Consider the following 19,850-nt stretch of genomic DNA (forward strand, 5'->3'; position numbering starts at 1 on the left):
TTATGGACGCACAGTTTGAGCACTCAAGTCGCATCAAAGCATCAGGCCGTATAGTGCGAGACCCTGCATTGTGACCTTTGAACTTCTAACCCCTGAGATTCAATTGTACAGTTTGAGCAGGAGCTGAATAACACGACTGAAAAAAAAATCGCATGCCATGTTTTCATGTGTTTCTTTCCGTGTGTCTGCTACTTTGAAACGCTTGGCCCGCTCTGCCTTCCACAGTTTCAAACTGGTCATGTGACTGCATGGCCACATCTGATTGGTAAAAGAGTTACTGGAAACTCCACTGGCGGATGTTATCTAATGTGTTAAACGAATTCTTTTTTAAAAAGTAACGAGTTGAATTTTGCAAATGTAGTGGAGTAAAAGTATTGTTTCTCCTTCACAAATTTACTCAAGTAAAAGTAAAAAGTATTGTGCAAAAAAGGTACTTTAAAAGTAACTTTTTTTCAAAAACTTACTCAAGTAAATGTAACTCAGTAAATGTAACTCGTTACTACCCACCTCTGCCGTTTAGGCTCCAAAATGCGAACTTTATGACATTACAGTGAGGGCTCAATCTTTTATATACAGTCTATGGAATGACGTGACTATGTTCGGCTTTTATTGTGAAAAGAGCACCAGCCGGAAGTCCTCTGGGTGTTGAGTGTCAGTGACGTCGTCTCCGAGCTGCTGCGGACGTTTCGGTGCTGAAGAGAACGGAGGATCCAGAGAAAGAGGTGCTGTGGATATTACCGGTCACCGTTTCTGTAATCGTTATCCTCCGTTAGCTCGGTTTTAGCTTCTGCGTGGGGACTCATTAAGTAGACACCCTGGAAGCGCCCGGAGAACCGCGGATATCCACGCGGCACGGATGCTTCGTGACCCGCGGCAGGTGCGAAGAGACGTCGGGAGAACCGGCGGCAGCCACCGGCCGAGTGCTGTTGGTCAAGAAGATCATCATGAAGGACGGAGCTGGGGTGGGTGCACGACCCGCCATTTTTACTCGTATTTTATTGCTCATTTATAAACGCACAGCTCTGTTTGTCCAGCAGGTGTTTTTAGATATTGATAATCAATGACAATAAATGGCGTGTGTATTCAGTCCAGTTCAATCACCCACGCAACCATAATAATACTCAATTCTCAGCAAATAAATAAACAATTAAAGGGCTGTATGTTTATGACATAACAGGGAATTAAACACATGACGTAAGGCTGGTTTATCAAATCAGTGCAGCTTTAAAAAGAAGATTGTTTTTAGTGTTTTTCACAGCAAAATGCCAACAAAACGTGGAAATTTCTGCTTAAATCATTTATACTTTACTGTGTTTACTGTTCAAATGATTAAAAACCTAAAACGTAACAAATCTAAAAGGGGAAAAGGCAAAAATGGGATGTTTGAGTAGTGACAGTGTTGTTATTTTAAAAATAATAATAGCAATAATAATATTAATAATAATAATCAGCCGTGACAGAGCAGGTCTGGTCCAAAATGGCTGGAGGTGAGTGCACAGTAACGGGGAGAGGACAGGGCAGGTTTAATGTGGCACACAGACGGCTGCAGCTTAGTGCATGCTGCTGTGGTCAGGACGGATCCATCAGCTGTTACATAACAGCTCCATGCGTGAAATTCACCCGGGGAGGGCGCACACTGCAGACTCATCGCTCCGCAGCCTCAGCGTCCATTTTAACATCCCTCATGAAGACGAGTCAGACATTTACAGAAGCTGAAGACCCCCACCATAGCCACCAGTGATTGTGATGCAAGTGTGAACAATTTTCTGAGATTTGCTGCTTTTCTTCCTCGGTGAAATGAATATCTTCAGATTTAGTAGGGAAAGAAGATATCTGGGAGAAATCTGATGAGAAGATTTAAGACAATAATAAACCAGGAATAAAACAGCAGTAGTATTGTTTGGTGCATAAATACATCACCTGTGATGGACAGCACATTCACTGTTTTCTGATATTTTCCAGGCCAGGTGATTAAAGTTTAATCAATGGGAATAATTGTTTGAAGTATGGTGATCAAGGTGTGCCAAAATTAAGAGTACTGAGAGGCCAGAAGGACCTCTGCCTTAAAGGGAAAAAGCATCTGCCTTCACAGATATTTCAGACTACAATTTGTTTGTTACTATTTATCTCAAGCAAACAAAGCGATCCTCATAAATATGTTTCTTAGTGGTTTATCACCAAAGTGTCTCTGAACACAAACAATAATAGACAATAATAAATGAGTTTAATTTAAACTGGTACCATTAAGTGGAAATAATCTTTTTGGATTTAAGCTTTTCGCTTGAATGCGTCACCTATAATTGACAGTATAATTTTCCACTATTTTTTCATATTTAACAAGCTGAATGATTAAATTGCTTCTCAGTGGAAATCACTGAAACGACTAAATGTATGTGGTGCACAAGATTAGCTAAGATTGCTTCATTAAGGGGTTGTTTCAAATGACGGTTTTGTCATGAGAGAAAATTTGTTGTTAGTTTATTGGGGTTTTTTGTTGTTTATTCCAGAGTGAGACAAAGAAGTCTTTGTTATAATTAATAACTGTCGTAATCCTAACCTTGTTAATAATCGGTATCTTTGAATAATCACTATCAAGTTCATTAAGTTGAATCCAAGATATGTGGTACAAAATACAAATATTTTTTTCCTATAAGCTGACAGCAGTCAACATAGCCAATTTTTAGCCAATAAAGCTGCACATCCCTGCTGCCTTACTCAAAAAAAAAAAAAAAATTAAATTGCTGAGTCCAAAGGTGAAACCACTGACATCAACGGGAGCAGTTGTGGGAAACCTAACTCAAAGAAATTCCCAAGTTTTGGAGAGATGGAGCAAACAGAGTCAGTCCTCTATGATTTTCTTCTCACAAAAATGACCCCGAGACCTTCTAGAAACAAGTCTTGCAAATCGGCTGCCATCTTCAATTGCCTCAGGGCACCTATTTATTTAGTTATTTTAAGTCATTGTCTAAGTCAGTGGTTCCCAAACTTTTTTTGAAAAAATGATCGCGGGTACACCTACACGGGTATTTTTGAAAACGCAGCTGTTTCTATGCGTTTGGGCCTTTCGTCCACACGTAAACGGCGTTTTCGAATCACCGAAAATTGAGATTGTTTAAAACTCAGTTTTTGCGTTTACGTCTGTATTACATGACGAGGAATACAGAGTTCGTCAAAGGTATGTGCCTTTTTTCACGTCATGCTGTGCGCCACGTTATTGTTTACATGAGATGAATGGCAGATAGAGACAACATACAACAATCTGACTATCTTCAGGTTTTACACACTTACATATACACACAGATTTACTGGTCCTCCATTTAGAAAGGCAGAGGCGTCACGGTGTGATTATTTTACATGTAGTTGTTTTTTCCTGTGTAATAATATTCAACATTGCTATCAATACATTTTTCAAAAAATGTCTCTCTGTGCAAAATGGGTTTAAAAACATAAACAGCTGTTGGATAATGTTTGTCTGTGATTTGAACCAGGGGAACAAATCGTGGCAGGATCAGCCTGATATTATTTGTATCTCACTGTAACTTTCCTGTATAAAGAGCTAACATCTCCAAAATGTCAGGAGTAGTTAGTCATTACAACAAGTGTTTGTGAACTAAAAATCAAGAATGTGGGATACTGTTTGTCTGTGATTTGGAGAGCCCAGCGCTGCTCCCGATGTGTTTTTTTTTTTGTTTTTTTTTCCTTTCATACCGCACTCCCCCCCCACAATATTGGCTGTGCATCCCCCCACACTTTCGGAGCCTCTGGTCTACGTGAACTCAAATTTGATTGGTTAGGACACTTGTCTACTTATTTACTTACATATTTTGCGGAATTTGCCCCAAGTTAAGATTAAGTTATATTAAGTTATATTTCTGCCACTATTTTTGCTGTAGCAAATTTTCATAGTGGTTTCAGTTTTGGATTATTTGAAGTGTCATGTTTGTCACTTAAAATGTCTGCAAAATACCCAGCCTAATATTGAACTGATTTTATGCTAGTGCAAGCATTAGGTAACACATTCCTGGGGAACATACAAAATGCATCTATCATTTGCTACAATTACAATTAAATGGAAAACTAAATTGGTAAGAGGCTTAAATTGAACTTGCAAGAAAAACAAGTGAGGAGGTGAAGTGACATTAAACATGTGGTAACTATAGTGTAAAGCATATGTAGCTTTATGATCTGTTTCTCTCTGAAAGTGACCAAAATCTACCAAAAGAACATCTTGTTCTATTAAAAACTTAAAACTAGCCACTAAGACCATGAGGTCATCAGCAAAGTAACTGTTAGAGCACTTTGCTAACTAGTCGTTAGAGCAAACAATACAGCAGACAATATGACAAAGGACAAAAAGAAACTGATGCTTACATATTCACAGGACACACTGGGGCTAATCAAGGGAAGGGGAAACACCTGGAAGACAGCTGAAACGAATCAATGATAACAGAGGAAGTAAAACTAAATACAAAAGATAAAGACTACCAAAATAAAAGAGGAACACCTAACACAGTGACAGAGCTTAACAATAAGATATGGGGGAAACAGGAGAGGCGGGAATTAAATTTTATATTTAACTTAAATCACAGCAGGAACTAGATAAACAAAGGTAGCAAGACTAAAAGAGACCAATAGCTTTTTTAGTAATGGGTTGTTTGTTAATGTGGTCAGCAAATGCAGTTTAAAAGCGTCACTTAATATTTAATTGTAGCGAAAGGTGAAAGCATGGTTGTACGGTACATAGTTAATGCATGTCTAGTAGAAACTGCCTGTAAATGCCTTTAGGACAACAGCACTAGTGGCAGCTTTGCAGCTCTGCAGCTCATCTGGGTACATGCATTACAACCTCTCTAGTAAATCTGTAAAAACACAGCCCCACTGTGTAACGCTCAGGTAGGTGGTTAAGTGCGTTGTGTAATAATATAGCATTATGGAGTAAATGTGCTTTGGCTTCAGCAGAGATCTTTCTGCAAAGCCTCAAACTAAACCTTTTATCACTTCAGGATGCTGACAAAGTCCAGGCAAGTCCAAAAAGCTGGGCTCAGCATTAGCTTCATATTTAGTTACTGTTTGATCATTTATTGTCTATTTACCATAGACAATTTATGGTTTGTGTCATGCAGAATTTACCATAAAATCATAAAATATTTTTGCTCAATTTTCTCCAAGCCTTCTTCTATTTCTCTCTATAAAAATGCAGTTGAACCATTCAGCTCCAGCTGCCCTCAGATGGTGATATATGACAACTTTTCTGACATGTTCTAATCTCATTATTTATACTTTTCATTCATTTCTGTTTATAATTTTTTTAAACACAAATTGTACAAACATTACATTTATGTAGACAATTGTCTCCTGTTAGTACTTAAAAAATTTTTTTATTTGTTTCAATAATACTATAAAAAATAAAAAATAAAAGAATTATTAAATGAGTTATGTATTTAGGGTATTCTAGTATGATTTTAACACCGTAATATAAATGAAATACAACAACATTTAAATAAACATAACACATGGGGGATATTAGTTTTATAGTTTTGTAATATTTCCAATATTTTGTGCACAAACACTAAAAAGACAAATAACCATGATGTACATGTTAGTGTGGTAATTAGAAGTATTTATTTCCCACAACACCTGCCACACAAATTGGCTAATTCCTGCAAAAAACAAACAAACAAAAGTTATTACCCATAATTTTAAATTATGCAAATATAATTTCTTAATCGTGTCATTTTATGGAGTCACTAAAGAAGAATGTTGTATTTGGTCGTACAGGAATCTTTTCCACATCACTCCTGCTCTTGTGAAAATTATTTGTACAGAAGGACAGCCAAGAGTAACACATAATCTATGTGGTTCTAATGTGTGCTAGTGAAACCTGCTTTTAGTCAAACTAAATATAGAAAATGGTCCAATTTGCCACCTAAATCCTGTGTATCTGTGTCAGCCGGCTGGTAATCACTTCATGTGCTGTGCTCCAGTTTTAATACTCGCTGTGTTTTAATCATCTTTAAAACGTGTTAGAAAATGGGTTCAGTTGAGACTGCAGTTTTACCTGTCTGCCATAAAAAGTGTCTTATTTAACCCTATGTGTTTATCCCTTCCAAAAAACCATTACCTCGGTTTATGCTTCTAAAACACTGAAATCCAGTTAAAAACAAATGTAAATCTTGCCTCACACCAAGTCTGGTTCATAGTCACGCTGGTCCAAGCTTTAACGACAACAATGATGATTTGCTTTTCATGCTTCTGGCCATGCAGCCTTGGCGAAGCGAGAAGAAAATGGCCGCGGCTGGTACTGTGTTTGAGGAAGGATTGTAACGCTGTTATTTGTTTGCAGGAACGCAAAATCTTTGGTTCGTATGAGTGCGACGAAGATTCGTTTGTGTTCCAGTGGTTCACCTTTATCTGGTGGCATTTGTTGTAATGGTGGCCTCAACCTGTGGTGATGGCTCACATAATTCGCTAAATAAGAGGGGTACCAGGTAGGTGGAGAAAAGATGACAATCGTAGGCTGCTGTCTCTCACCGGCATGTTGCAACCTTATTAAGTAGACACGGATTTATTAGTAAAACCTAATTTTGGAAGACACGAGAATCATTTTTTTATCATGTGACGTTTTAGCTCTGGAACGCAAGAAGAAACAAAAGATTTTCCATGAATTTTTGCAAATATTTTGCACATAAATTCTGACTTGGTGTGTCAATAATTTCAGTATTCACTGGCAAATCCTAGATGTCAGACCCTAGGGGACAATGTTGGAAACAGTCCCCGCTCTCAACAACATTACCATGTGATGATGATAATGTCATGTTGAGACAAAAAATGGCAGGTAACCAGCGTCTGTCTGTGAAAGTTGACTTTTTGTACCAAAAAACACAAAATAAGGGCCTGGAACGAAGGGAAACCATTAAAACTCAATGGATGATTGTTTAAAGTCCTGCTGAAATACCACCTTAAAATCCATTCATGATCATATGACACATGTCTGTGTTGTTTCTCTTTCGTTTCAGCTCCAGCAGGGCATTGGCAGGCCCAGCGTGTATCATGCCGTGGTGGTGATCTTCCTGGAGTTTTTCTCCTGGGGTTTACTCACCACACCCATGCTCACTGTGAGTAACACCGATTGGTTTTTACATTAACATCTATATAGCTACCCCGGTTCATTCAAAGCCTCCGTGTGAATAAGACCGAACAAGAAATGAAAATTAGTCATGCTGTGTAGGCAGCATTATTGCAGAGATGATGTCAGTGTCCTTTTCACTGTTAGTCCGTTTTTCCAGGTCTGCTTTGCATTTTACAATGGATTTAGCACTTACTGAATTAAGACTGAGCTATATTGTTTATAGTTAGAAGAAGATGTTGAAAAATCTATATTATTGGATTGTCCTTCTCAAATCTGACTGTCACTATATGGCTATTTTACATCAATATGGGACAAAACCCCTATTACAACCAAAATGAACCCTTTGGTAGTAATCCAGTCTTTATTCTGTTCTCTGGAAGAGGGTTTGGTTTTGTGAATGTAGGTTTGTCAAAATGTAAAGCATTAGAAAAAGTAGTGATTTTGTATTAACAAATCTCATCTACATGCATTTGAAAGCATTAAAATAATACAAATCTAAATATGGTAAAAGAATATCAGAGTAATTTTATGTGTTTTGATTATGTGTGTTTCCCAGTCCTAGACCATAAATATTTTCAGTGGAGATCTCCACTGAGTCTTTCTTTAAGTTTGGGACTAGACTTAAACCTTAATCTGGGAAATTTGGCTGTGATTGTTTGTAAGATCAGCAGGTGTATCTTAGTCCTTTGTGTTCCAAAGTACATAAATAGCATATATGTTGCAGATCAAGATGAGTTAAATTTTAAACTTTGGAAATTAAATATGTATTTTTTTTTTTTTAGTATTTATTTATTTATTGTCATTGTCAAGAACAATGAAATTGCGTTTGGGGCTTCCATACAACCCCAAAAAAAGAAGAAAATAATAAATACCCCTTAAAACCCAAGTGTACATATTTAACCCAGTGTGACTCCAATGCAATAAGACAATCCTTAGCAATAATGTTCGTAGAAATTCAGACAAAGACCTGAGAAACATGACAAAATACAACAATGCAACCCATTCAATATTATTGTACTGTGAGATATGATATCAGATATGATAGTTATCTATTTAAGAAAGAGGGGGGGGGGGGGCAGGAGGGGGAAGAGAATAAAGATATGATGCACCAATGCAGACCAGTTCATTGCTATTAAGAAGTTGGATATGGTTATTGTCCGTGAGAGGGGGGCAGAGAGTTCAGGAGCCTCACAGCCTGTGGATACAGGCTGTTGGCCAGTCTGGATGTTCTGGCCTGTATAGACCTGTACCTTCTCCCTGAGGGCAGCAGATGGAAAAGGTGGCGCGCAGGGTGATGTTGGTCCCGCAGGATACTGTGCACCCTCCTCAGACAGCGAGTGGGGAAGATATTACTGATCTCTGGCAGACTTGTTCCAATAATTCTGCCAGCTTCTTTCACCACCCGCTGGAGTGCTTGCTGATCGGCCTTGGTGCAGCTGGGGAACCACACTAGAAATCCATACGTCAGAACGCTGCTGATGGCACAGTTGTAGAAGTTCAACATCAGAGATCTGGGAATGTGTGCGCTCCGCAGTCTCCTCAGGTAGTAGAGGCGCTGTTGGGCCTTCCGTACAACTGAGGTGATATGGTTGCCCCAGGACAGGTCCTCGGTCACAGTTACCCCCAAGAATTTAAAACTGCTCACCCTCTCCACCGCCTCACTGCCAATGAAGAGAGGCAGATGGTTGTTATGACCCCTCTTCCGGAAATCTACAATGATCTCCTTGGTCTTTTTGGTGTTTAAGACCAAGTTATTGTCGTGGCACCATGACTCTAGTTGTTGCACCTCTGTCCTATAGTTTGTCTCATCATTGTTGGATATAAGTCCGAGCACTGTAGTGTCATCTGCAAACTTAACAATGAGATTGGACGCGCAGGAGGAAATACAGTCATGGGTGAAGAGAGTGTATAGCAGAGGGCTCAGAACACACCCCTGAGGGGCACCGGTGTTGACCACAAGGGTGGAAGAGGTGTTCTTACCCACTCTGACACTCTGTCTACGGTTAGTGAGGAAGTCCACAATCCAGTTGCACAGAGAGGAGTTAAGTCCCAGTTGGTGGAGTTTGGGACGGAGTTTGTATGGCCGGATGGTATTAAAAGCCGAGCTGTAGTCTACAAAGAGGAGCCGTGCATAGGTGTTCCTGTGTTCCAAGTGCTTCAGTAATGTGTGCAGCACTGTGGCGATCGCATCCTCGGTTGACCGGTTCTCCCTGTATGCAAACTGGTGCGAGTCCAGGGATGTCAGAGTGTGAATGAAGTATAGATCATAAGATGTAATTTGAGGGGTTAAAAAAAACCTTTGCATTAACCAATGAGAAATTACTGTTATTTTTATACACAGCCTTATTTCCAGTGGCTTGATTGTTTTATTTTTAATAGTTTTTAATGAAAAATTGTGAAAGTTGTCCAAGACTTTCCAGCTCTAACTGCATACATTCTGTACCTTGCTTCATACTGTTTCATCCGTGATGGTGTTGTATCTTTTTTCTTAGGTTTTGCATGAAACATTTCCCCAGCACACATTCCTGATGAATGGACTCATTCAGGGCGTGAAGGTAAGAAACTCAACTTTTCCATTTTGTGACTCATTCTGTTGATGCTATACAGATTAAACGGGTGTAACAGTGATTTAGGAAAATAGCTACAATGAAATGGGTCATTTTTGAACGATATCTAGACTTTAGGCGTGATAAGTAATAATGACAGAAAACCGTCATGAATAAAAGATGAATCAAGCATGGCATGACCACACAGATATATTTCACTGTTGCTGCAACTTTTTTAAACAGTTTTTATCATTGACTCCGCCTTTCTAGGGTCTGCTGTCATTCATGTCTGCGCCTCTGATTGGTGCGTTGTCAGATGTATGGGGCAGGCGGTCCTTCCTTTTGGTCACCGTCTTCTTCACCTGTGCTCCAATCCCTCTGATGAGGCTCAGCCCCTGGTAGGACTCTAATATTCTCTGTTGCAACAATATTATGACTAAAAAAGGTTACATCGGAAAGTATGGCTAGCATTTACCTTCTGAGCTAACACAAATTAATAGTTGAAATAGCAAGATTTCAAGCAATTGAAATGTGAGTTAGAATCTTAAGTAACATTGTTGATTAAACTGAGACACAAAGAGTTCAAACTAGTTGATATTGAGTTTAAAATGTGTACAGCATTATGCAGTTGAACATAAACAGTGTTGCTGGGCAGTTACATCAGATGTAAAAGGTTAGGAACTGCTGCTCTAATGGATCCGACCTGAGTGAAATAGTCAATCTTTTAATGAAATATTTCAGTGTGCCTGTCAAAAATCAATTCACTGCTGGATTTCAGTCAATTAGAGAGTCAGAGAAGTTTAAATTCTCGTATCAGTCTTCTTGAAACTGAATCTATTTTTCACTTCCTCCAGGTGGTACTTCGCCATGATCTCCATGTCTGGAGCTTTCTCCGTGACTTTCTCAGTCATCTTCGCCTACGTTGCCGATGTTACGGATGAGAGAGAGAGGAGTACAGCCTATGGTCTGGTAAGGAGTCCTAATGTACACCCCTAAAATCAAACAGTGCATCAGGCAGACAGACTGTTGATGGTATTGAATTCCTGAAACTGAATCTTACACGAAAAGAAACTGACAGATCAGCTTAATCTGTGTGCAGACATGACTCAGGACAGAAAAATACCTGAGCTGTGCTCTGTTGAAATTCATCCCTTCAGGTGTCGGCCACCTTTGCAGCCAGCCTGGTGACGAGCCCGGCCATCGGAGCGTACCTTTCTGCCTGGTACGGGGACAATCTGGTGGTTCTGGTGGCCACGCTGATCGCTCTGGCTGACATCTGCTTCATCCTGCTGGCTGTGCCCGAGTCTTTGCCTGACAAGATGAGGCTCAGCAGCTGGGGGACGCCCATTTCCTGGGAGCAGGCCGACCCATTTGCTGTCAGTAACTAATCGTTTACAGAACCATATTTGATTAGCTGGTTAAATAATGAGCTCAAATCAGATTACTCTGGTTAGGGGTGGGCGATAAAAACTATATACGATAGAAATGATATAAATTTGGCCAACGATCGAGATTTTGACTACCGCTCTACCGTGATAGCGCATGTTGATGATGTCATCAAGCTGCGCCTGTTTTGGTCGAAAGCATCGCAGCGGCTACAACCATTATCCTCTGCAAATTATGGCGAGTGACAGTCATAGCAAAGAGATGAAGCACTTTTGAAATATGGGGAAAGCCAAAAACTGCGCTTCCTCCACTTCTGTAACATTGATTCATTAATGTTGAATTCTCTCGCAGCTGCTCTATTCCCATGTTGTTGGAGTATATTAATGACAAACCTCGTATTGTGGATGAATAATCTCAGTTATTCTCCTGACTGAAGTTTGGCCCGTGTATAGCATCCTGCTATGCGATTGCATTTGCCCCTAACCACCAGAATCCCTCACGTTAACTTTTATGGAGTGGAAAAAAAAGTTGGCGTTCATCCTCCAGCTTCACTGTGCTAATGTTATGCTAACATAGCTGTGTCGCTAGCAATCACGTAGCACAACATTATATACCAGGTAGTCCAACTTCAGTAACCCTGCAAACGCCACTGCTGTTTCGTTTTCTGTCTTCACTTATGTTGGAAGTGGTAGCAGAGCTGTACGTTTTAATTCGTTTCAAAAATCTCTCAGTCAGAACATGGTCTGTTATGTTTAAGTGGTACTAGCGAGCTAACTTCCTGTTAACTTAACCTGCTAACTCCATTAAATTTAATAAATCTGTTTTCATGGATGCCTGGATGTTAAACTCAATTGTTACACCTGGAAAAGCAGCAACGTTGATGATTTTATTAAAGATGAAAGAATTTAGACCGTTTTTAACTCTGTTCGTTTGACTTTGGGATCTGAACAGGACGGAGTTTTTGACCCAGATTACTCCGAAGCTCTTCACTATGGCAGCCGTAATGCTCTGACAATCCATCAAGCAGTGCAGCTTACCAAAGTTGTACTAAAACATTTTTTAACAGATTTCTGCACGCCCAAATCGGTTCGAGGTCAGTAACCACAACCAGAATTCATACATAAGGCACACTCTCGATTTTTGAGAAAATTAAAGGATTTTAAGTGTGCCTTATAGTGTGGAAAATACGTTATACAGAAGAAAAGAATATATCGCGATATATATCGTTACTGCACGTGCTTCAAATTATACCGTGATATGGATTTTAGGCCATATCGCCCAGCCCTAAGTCATAGTGTATTTTGTAGTTGCATGAAGCCTTTCCTCAGTGATTTGACTCTCTTCTCTGTTTTCGGACACAGTATGTAAATGTTCCTCAACGCAGTAACTTTATTTTAATAATTTAATGATGCTATAACATTATATAATGCATGACAGCTCATTTCTGTTAGGGGGGGGGGGAATAAAGAGAAATGAGATGCAAGTCATTTGCACGTCAGAACCTGTAACATTGACCCTTTGAATCCCAGACACTAACTGAAGACTAACTGATCATCTGACAGCCTCGGTGTTGTATTTCCTGTCTCTCTCTCCCTCTCTCTTTCTTTATCTCTCTCCTTCAGTCTCTGAGGAAGGTGGGCCAGGACTCCACAGTCTTACTGATCTGTATCACCGTGTTCCTGTCTTACCTACCTGAGGCCGGACAGTACTCCAGTTTTTTCCTTTACCTGAGACAGGTGAGCCACCTGACGCACTCATTTTCCAAGAATATTAGCGTCAATGCTGGTATTGATGTTGTTAAGAATATTATTACCACGAATCTACCAACAGTCACACAGCAGACAGGGTCATTAGCTGTAGCGTGAAACACTTAAGCCACGGATCACATTGCTGCATCGATGGTCAGCCATTCTTTTGTGTCTGTCTTTACATTAAATCTTCCTCATTCTGAAATATGTGTGTAAAAATGTTCTTACCTGCACAAAAAATAAGTATATGTGCAAAGTAACTGACAGATTCATAAACCTTTCACAGGCCATTTTTGTTTATTCTACCGTGCATATATTAGTGAATTATTTGAAATCAGTGAACTCGTGGAAACCCGATGTGCAATCTGCACACTTACATGTCTCTTCACATTGAGACATGTTTACCTTGAGGTGAAATTGAGAAAGAGGTGGCGATATAAGACAGAAGACCACACGCTGAGCTAAAAAACCAGGAGAAAATCTGACTGAATAAACTGGAACAATAGTGTCCGAGGAGGATGCCAGAATAGGCGCAACTGATCTGTTAGAAATTCACTGAAATCTGACTATAAGTGTTGACATCCAGCAAGGATGGAAGTTTTTAATGAATGAAGAAGATAGGATTGGATAACGCCTGTAAGAATAGGTTTTCTTTATGTATATTTTATGTCTTATTTTATGCATTTAATTCTAATTCTGAGACTTTATGGCTTATGGTGTTTTGGAAAATTGTAAATGACCAAACTGCAAAAATAATCATAATCATTATAAGCAGTAGTTAGTTGAATGTTGTGTGAATTAATTTTCTAAGTCAGCTAGACCTTCATGTTCTGAGGGAGTCATAAATGAATTCATAGAGTACAAACAAATTTAGGTAAGACAAAATTAACGAATCATAGATTTGTGGGCCTAGATCAGGGCCTTTGCAATTTCCTCTGTACATAAATATTTACTTTTCAACTGAACATTGCAATGTTAGTTTTTATGCAGATGATATCATCTTATTTATTAAGTGGAGCTCTTGGCAGGGCATGAAGCTGCAACTCTTTTGATGTGTGAATACCTGCTTACTTTGATCTTAACTATATGTTCAGAATTAATTCACTACCCACTTGACCCATGTTGAGCTGCAATTCTCTTGTTTTATCAATTAAAAATGTGGAACAAAATTATGTTGTCTTATATAGTATCAATAAAAATTATTTCTTGTCTCTTTCCAGGTCATAAACTTCTCCTCAACGACCCTCGCTGTTTTTATAGGAGTTGTGGGCATTCTGTCCATTGTAGCTCAGGTAACCAACACGTTAGAGGCTATTTATTACTCCTTTTAAATATAAGCCTATTTTACACACACATTAGGATATAATTGAAAAAAATCGCTGTTTTATTTTAGTTTCCATAAACAAGAAGAACAACTCACCCTCATAAGCAGTGCATCAGTAAATATTTAGGCTGATAGTTAACATACACACTTGGGTGACTTGTTCTCTGTCAACTTTATACTTACACTGCTTATTACGATAAGAGATGTTAATAAATTATAGTGAACTGTTAAATAATTGTAAATTCTCGTCTCCTCTTTGCCCACAGACTCTCTTCCTCACTCTGCTGATGAGAACTCTGGGTACTAAAAACACTGTTCTGTTAGGTTTGGGCTTCCAGATCCTTCAGCTGGCCTGGTACGGCTTTGGATCAGAGCCATGGTGAGAGTTGCTGAGTGTGTGCTTGTGTAGCAGGCAATTATTTACACTACATTTTGGTATTTGCTTTAAGTTCCAACTCACAAAAAGACCAGATATGCACATCTTTAACCAAGTATAAATATGTATATTTGCAACAGGATGATGTGGGCTGCTGGTGCTGTAGCAGCGATGTCCTCCATCACCTTCCCAGCAGTTTCTGCTTTGGTGTCACAGTCTGCTGATCCCGATAAACAAGGTGACAAATAAAATCTGTCCTCTCTCACTTCAGTAGGTCACTGTTGTGTAATAGATGTTTCAGATTGTGGTTTTTGTTACTTAACCAGGAAGTAAAATAACTCTTGCATTGCTGCGCCTTCATGACCTTTCTTCTTCCGCCCTGTTGCAGGCGTGGTGCAGGGGATGATCACAGGCATCAGAGGTCTGTGTAACGGCCTCGGCCCAGCTCTGTATGGATTCATCTTCTTTCTCTTCAACGTCGAGTTTAATTCCATGGACCCCATCCAGGGAGACTACAACATCGACCCCCTGCCACTGGACAGTCCCACTGAGGTACAGCATGCACTCCAATCCTGACAGTAATGCCTCTTTTTCGCTAGTGCCTACTTACTTCTAGTGACTAGTGACTTCTGGAAAAAAAATTCAAAACCAGCATTTTTGAAAAAAACAGCATTGTGGTCCCTGAGTCTGACAAAAAGCCATAGACAGAGCAACAGGTACACCATCTCCTCGACATTCTCTATTGTTGTCACCAAAACTGGGAACAGTCAAGTCAAGTAGGTACTACTGGAGAAGCCTGTCGCTTTTGGAACAGTTATGGCTTCCAGGTCTGTGCTGTAGTGCCTTAAATCAGCATTATCTTTAGTAGCCAGCAGGGTGAGCCTTATATGGTCCCAATAAGAAGTCTGACTGCAAAGAAGCCAATGAGAAAATGACCTTACTCATCTTATAAAGTTGGGGCTTTAAAACTGGGATGTGGTCACCTTCAACATTCACAGGAAAAGTGCGGGATGAAGGAACTTAATTCCATACAGCCATTTGAAATAAATAAAGACTTTTCTTCCTATTGAACCTTTATTTAGGTTCCGGTGATGTCATGGAGTCATTGATTGTTTTTAGATGTGTTTTCCACAACAATTTAAAAGTAACACAAGCCAAGGAGAAGTCTTAAGGGCTGTAAACTGAATATGCCAGAAACTGCAGTTCCTCTAATGGCCACTTGAGGCGGCTTGCAAAATGCAACTTTACAGCAAAAGTAAACAAGTTTACAGTCTGCTACAGAGAAGTGGTTTTGTTCTGTAAGGATAGTGTCTCACTTCATACCAATTTTACAGTGATTTTTATTTTTTTTGTAATTCACACGATTGGCTATTTTAGGCTTAAAATTAGCAGGTGACTCCATCCTCATGTCAGTAATTAACTGCACTTAAATGTGCTTTGTTGTTGAAATTAGCTTTATTTTTCTCCCTTTCTCCTAGCGAGCGCTAATCCCAGGCCCGCCCTTCCTGTTAGGGGCATGCACCGTGGTCATCGCTTTCCTTGTCGCTCTCTTCATCCCTGAGAAAACCTCTTGCTCCTCCTCTTCCTCCCAGCTGTCCCTCAATGACAAGCCCCACCCTGACAGTAAAGAGTCCATGTCCTCGCTGGCCGGTGTCCACATCAACACGCCGCTGCCAGGCAGCGATGAGGAGAGCCCGCCCGCAGCCTGCGACGCGGACTTTGAGCCGCTGCTGCACGACAGCATCGTTTGATGGACAGGTGGAGGGCGGGGCTAAAGGCATGGTTTGATCGAGTGACGCTTTGTAACAAAGAACACATTTTTTTGCCGTCCGGCAGAACTAAGTGTACTTTTACTGATTGGCTGGAGGGAGCTATTTGCTGGAAGGTGGGACTAACATTTTTATTCACAGATCTGTGACATCATGTGACCAGTGAGGTAATGATTCGTCAAAGAGCTGCGGACAAGATGTCATCATGCGATCGGAGAGAGGAATCAAAGACGATTAGTTGCCTGACAGGAAACAAGAGGAGGGACCAAGTTTTGTGTAGTTTTTTGGTTTTTTGGGGGGTTTTTAATGGAGAAGGAGGCGTGGCTGGTTTAGGATCTGCCCACTTTAACAGAAAGTATATTTGAAGTTTTCACTGAAGGGTTTTTGTTTATCTTTAATCTTTAAGAAAAGGTGTTTTTACCTTTTAGCTGTATCATTCTGACGCTGTGTTTTTCTCTGGTTCTCGTACAAAAGAAACACGTCTGCATCGTATTTAAGGCAGCCAAAACATCTGTGTTGATTTATACTCTCTCTTTTTATTGTTGTTGTTGTTAAGGTTTCTTTTTTAGTTACAGGTAATGCTATTTTTTAAATTTTTTTTAATTGTACAGTATCTTACTTGCTATGAACTAAGAGTGCTAACTGAGGTGTGAATGTGACAAGCTGAGAGACGAGTCAACCACCTGAAATATCAATTTAATCTTTTTGTTTCTTTCCTTCTTTAAATGTAAACCAGAGCAAAACTAAAGCTCAGGCGATCCAAAAGATGCAGATAATTTTTTAAAAACTTTTTATTCTCAACAGAGCCTCTTCACCACATAGATTTTACCTTTATTTTTCCCACTTTAGTGTACCAGTTTGTGACTCTACCTCACAATCAACCTTGTTTTTCTTATCTTCCATCACTTGTGTTTTATTTTTTTATCTTTCAAAGTCACTTTATAAAAGTGCTGCTGGCAGTGGGAACATCCTCACACGGCTGTACCTGTGGCCACCCAGTGTCTTTGCCTGTCTTCTTCTCTTCAACTGGGTGCTTTGCCTCCCTGTATTTTCATGCAAGTTTTACTTTTAACTTGCAAAAATACTGCCGACACGAGGTGTATGTGTTTCCCCTGGCAGCAGTGATAATTCCTGTGAATGAACTTATACTTGAAGCACCGGAGAGAGATTCTACAAGAGCTTTAGAGAAGATTTCCAACGTATGCTGAGGAGTTTAAAAGTGTATAAATGGCACAGAGTGTACATAGTGACTGGCTTTATGACCTTAAAATGTAAATGTACATGTGAAAGATATTATGGTTTGTATATATTGTCACTGAGCTGTGGGATTGGCTTGCTTGTTGTGGTTGTGTGGTAGCTCAGTGGGATGAGGGTGGGGTGGTTCGACTACGCAGCTTAACTGTTACACAAGACCAACAGTCATTTTTAAATTCATTCAGGTCACACGGACAACCAGTCCATTTTCTCGTTCTTACACCTGAGTATATTTACCTGCACACTAGTATCCCAATGATCAGTATTTATGTGAAACTCAAAGTTTCACCCACCAAACAGGTTTTGACTTTCTGCAAAAAAAAAACAACCCAAAAACACATCAGCTTTTAATTTACTCAAACTTAAAATTAACAGGAAGTACTTCCTGTTAAGAAAAGTAAAACTGACTTTTTGCCTTAACCACTGCAGACCAGTCATTCTTATGCGTAAACCCCCCCTACACACACACACACACACACACACACACACGAAGGCACAAATATTCGCCCAAACAGCAGAAGTTAGGAAGAGGAGTACGACCAGTACCTGGAGTGGAGTTAAAATGGCACATTTTCTGAATCTACCAGGAAGTCCTTGCTCCTATTTTTTTTTTTTGTTCTGTCTCTGCTAACAATAAGCTTGTCTTCCATTTCTGGCTAATGTCCTCACCCTACAGGAGAAAGTCAGCTTATTGGGATCAAACATATTTTTTCTTAAAGCTGAAATATTTTTACATTGCAAGGATAAGTATTTTCTTCCTCTCATGGCATCGAGTGTGAAACAGATAAAACTCGCACTTTCCCGTTAAGCATATATTTGGTCATTTTTAGACCATGAAGCATCTATTTTACCTGAGCCTGTTCTGCTCATTTCCAGCTCTGTATGTATTACTCTTCAACTTCAGTTTTGCATGATTCATGGGTCAAAATAGTCCCTGTTTATCTTATACGAGGCCTTTGTGCAGCTAAGTTGATCTTTTACTTTAAATCTTAGCCAAACTTATGGCTAAATCGTATTGGGAAGTCCAATCATTTTTCTTATTTTTACCAAGGTCTTTGAGCGAGCCAGCCTTTTTCTGATTGGCTTCCCCTCACTAACAAAAACTTGACCAGCACGTGGGTGGGGCTTCTATGCTGATAACCATATAAGGACCCTCTCTTTGACATCATACAGAGCGAAGAGCAGAAAAAAACATATGTACCAAACACTTAGAGCCGTTTAAAATTGCTTGTACATACAATGTTTGTACCTCAATGTTTGAGAATTTGGCTTTATTTATTCTAAACATTTGTCACTTGGAAGAACAGAAAAGCAGAATAGGTCCACCTTAATGAAATCAAATGGTGCTGGATAAAAGCTACCTTATCTGCTATTTTTTTTAGCCTTCTTCATTAAATGAACTCTAAAATTCATTTCAGGGTGACTGAGTTTCAAGTACAAACAGAGCCCAGATCCTAGCCAGGATATTAGTGTGTATGTGAACACTGAGGTTTAACTGATCCTCCACTGCATACACTCAGTTCCTTCACCAGCAGTCCAGCTGACTCTACAGTGTAAATATTGTACATGGACAGGACACGTGTACATGGGTCGTACACTGTAAATACACATTGTCTATCGTCTTGTCTGGAAGTGTACAAGCCAGTCGTTGGTTATTGGAAATAAAAGCAGTTCAACAACACTTTGTTTCTTAGTCCTTTCTCCATACTCACACCAGCTGTCATTTGTTTTCCCAAGAGCCATATAACTGCTTCTCTTTACCCCAATCAGCTGCAGCTCATCATTTTAAAATTTCTTTTTAAATGACTGGATATTTCACCCAGACCAGTGATTTAATAGATTTATTATTGTAGTCAGCTGTTATCAGAATCAGAATCAGAATACTTTATTGATCCCTGGGGGAAATTATTTTTTGTTACAGTGCTCCATTTTAAACCAACATTAAGACAAGACAGACAATACGCTAACTAAGAATAGTACAATATATACATATATATACATACATACATACATAAGTCACTTATAAATAAATATTTGGAAAAGAAACATGTGTAGCTGTAGCAGCAAACAGTGTGTTAAGTGGATGCGTTGTACAGGGAGATGGCCACAGGCAGGAATGATTTCCTGTGTCGTTCAGTGGTGCTTTTTGGTAATCTCAGTCTCTCACTGAACGAGCTCCTGTGACTGACCAGCATGTCATGGAGTGGGTGGGAGGTGTTATCCAACATTGTCTTTATCTTGGACAGCATCCGCCTCTCCGACACCACCTTGAGGGAGTCCAGCTCCATCCCCACAACATTGCTGGCCTTACGGATCAG

The 19,850-nt window shown here is 39.6% G+C and overlaps 1 protein-coding gene across 2 annotated transcripts; it reads left to right on the plus strand.

Annotated features, from left to right (window-relative positions):
• The first annotated feature begins 645 nt into the window (after positions 1–645).
• Positions 646–19,213, plus strand: slc71a2a (solute carrier family 71 member 2a). 2 transcript variants are annotated; one of them, XM_023152177.3, is made up of 13 exons: positions 647–962; positions 6,344–6,488; positions 7,017–7,115; positions 9,622–9,684; positions 9,946–10,073; positions 10,530–10,644; positions 10,833–11,051; positions 12,684–12,797; positions 14,030–14,101; positions 14,400–14,512; positions 14,650–14,747; positions 14,898–15,061; positions 15,988–19,213. In XM_023152177.3, the coding sequence occupies exons 3-13, from the start codon at positions 7,107–7,109 to the stop codon at positions 16,258–16,260; spliced, it is 1,368 nt and encodes a 455-aa protein (XP_023007945.1). In that variant the 5' UTR covers positions 647–962; positions 6,344–6,488; positions 7,017–7,106; the 3' UTR covers positions 16,261–19,213. The 2 variants fall into 2 exon arrangements, with proteins under 2 accessions (XP_023007944.1, XP_023007945.1); XM_023152176.3 differs by lacking the exon at positions 6,344–6,488 and having other exon boundaries at positions 646–962.
• The last annotated feature ends 637 nt before the right edge of the window (positions 19,214–19,850 follow it).

This window comes from Maylandia zebra, linkage group LG7, assembly GCF_041146795.1.
Source record: "Maylandia zebra isolate NMK-2024a linkage group LG7, Mzebra_GT3a, whole genome shotgun sequence".
Lineage (NCBI taxonomy): Eukaryota > Metazoa > Chordata > Actinopteri > Cichliformes > Cichlidae > Maylandia > Maylandia zebra.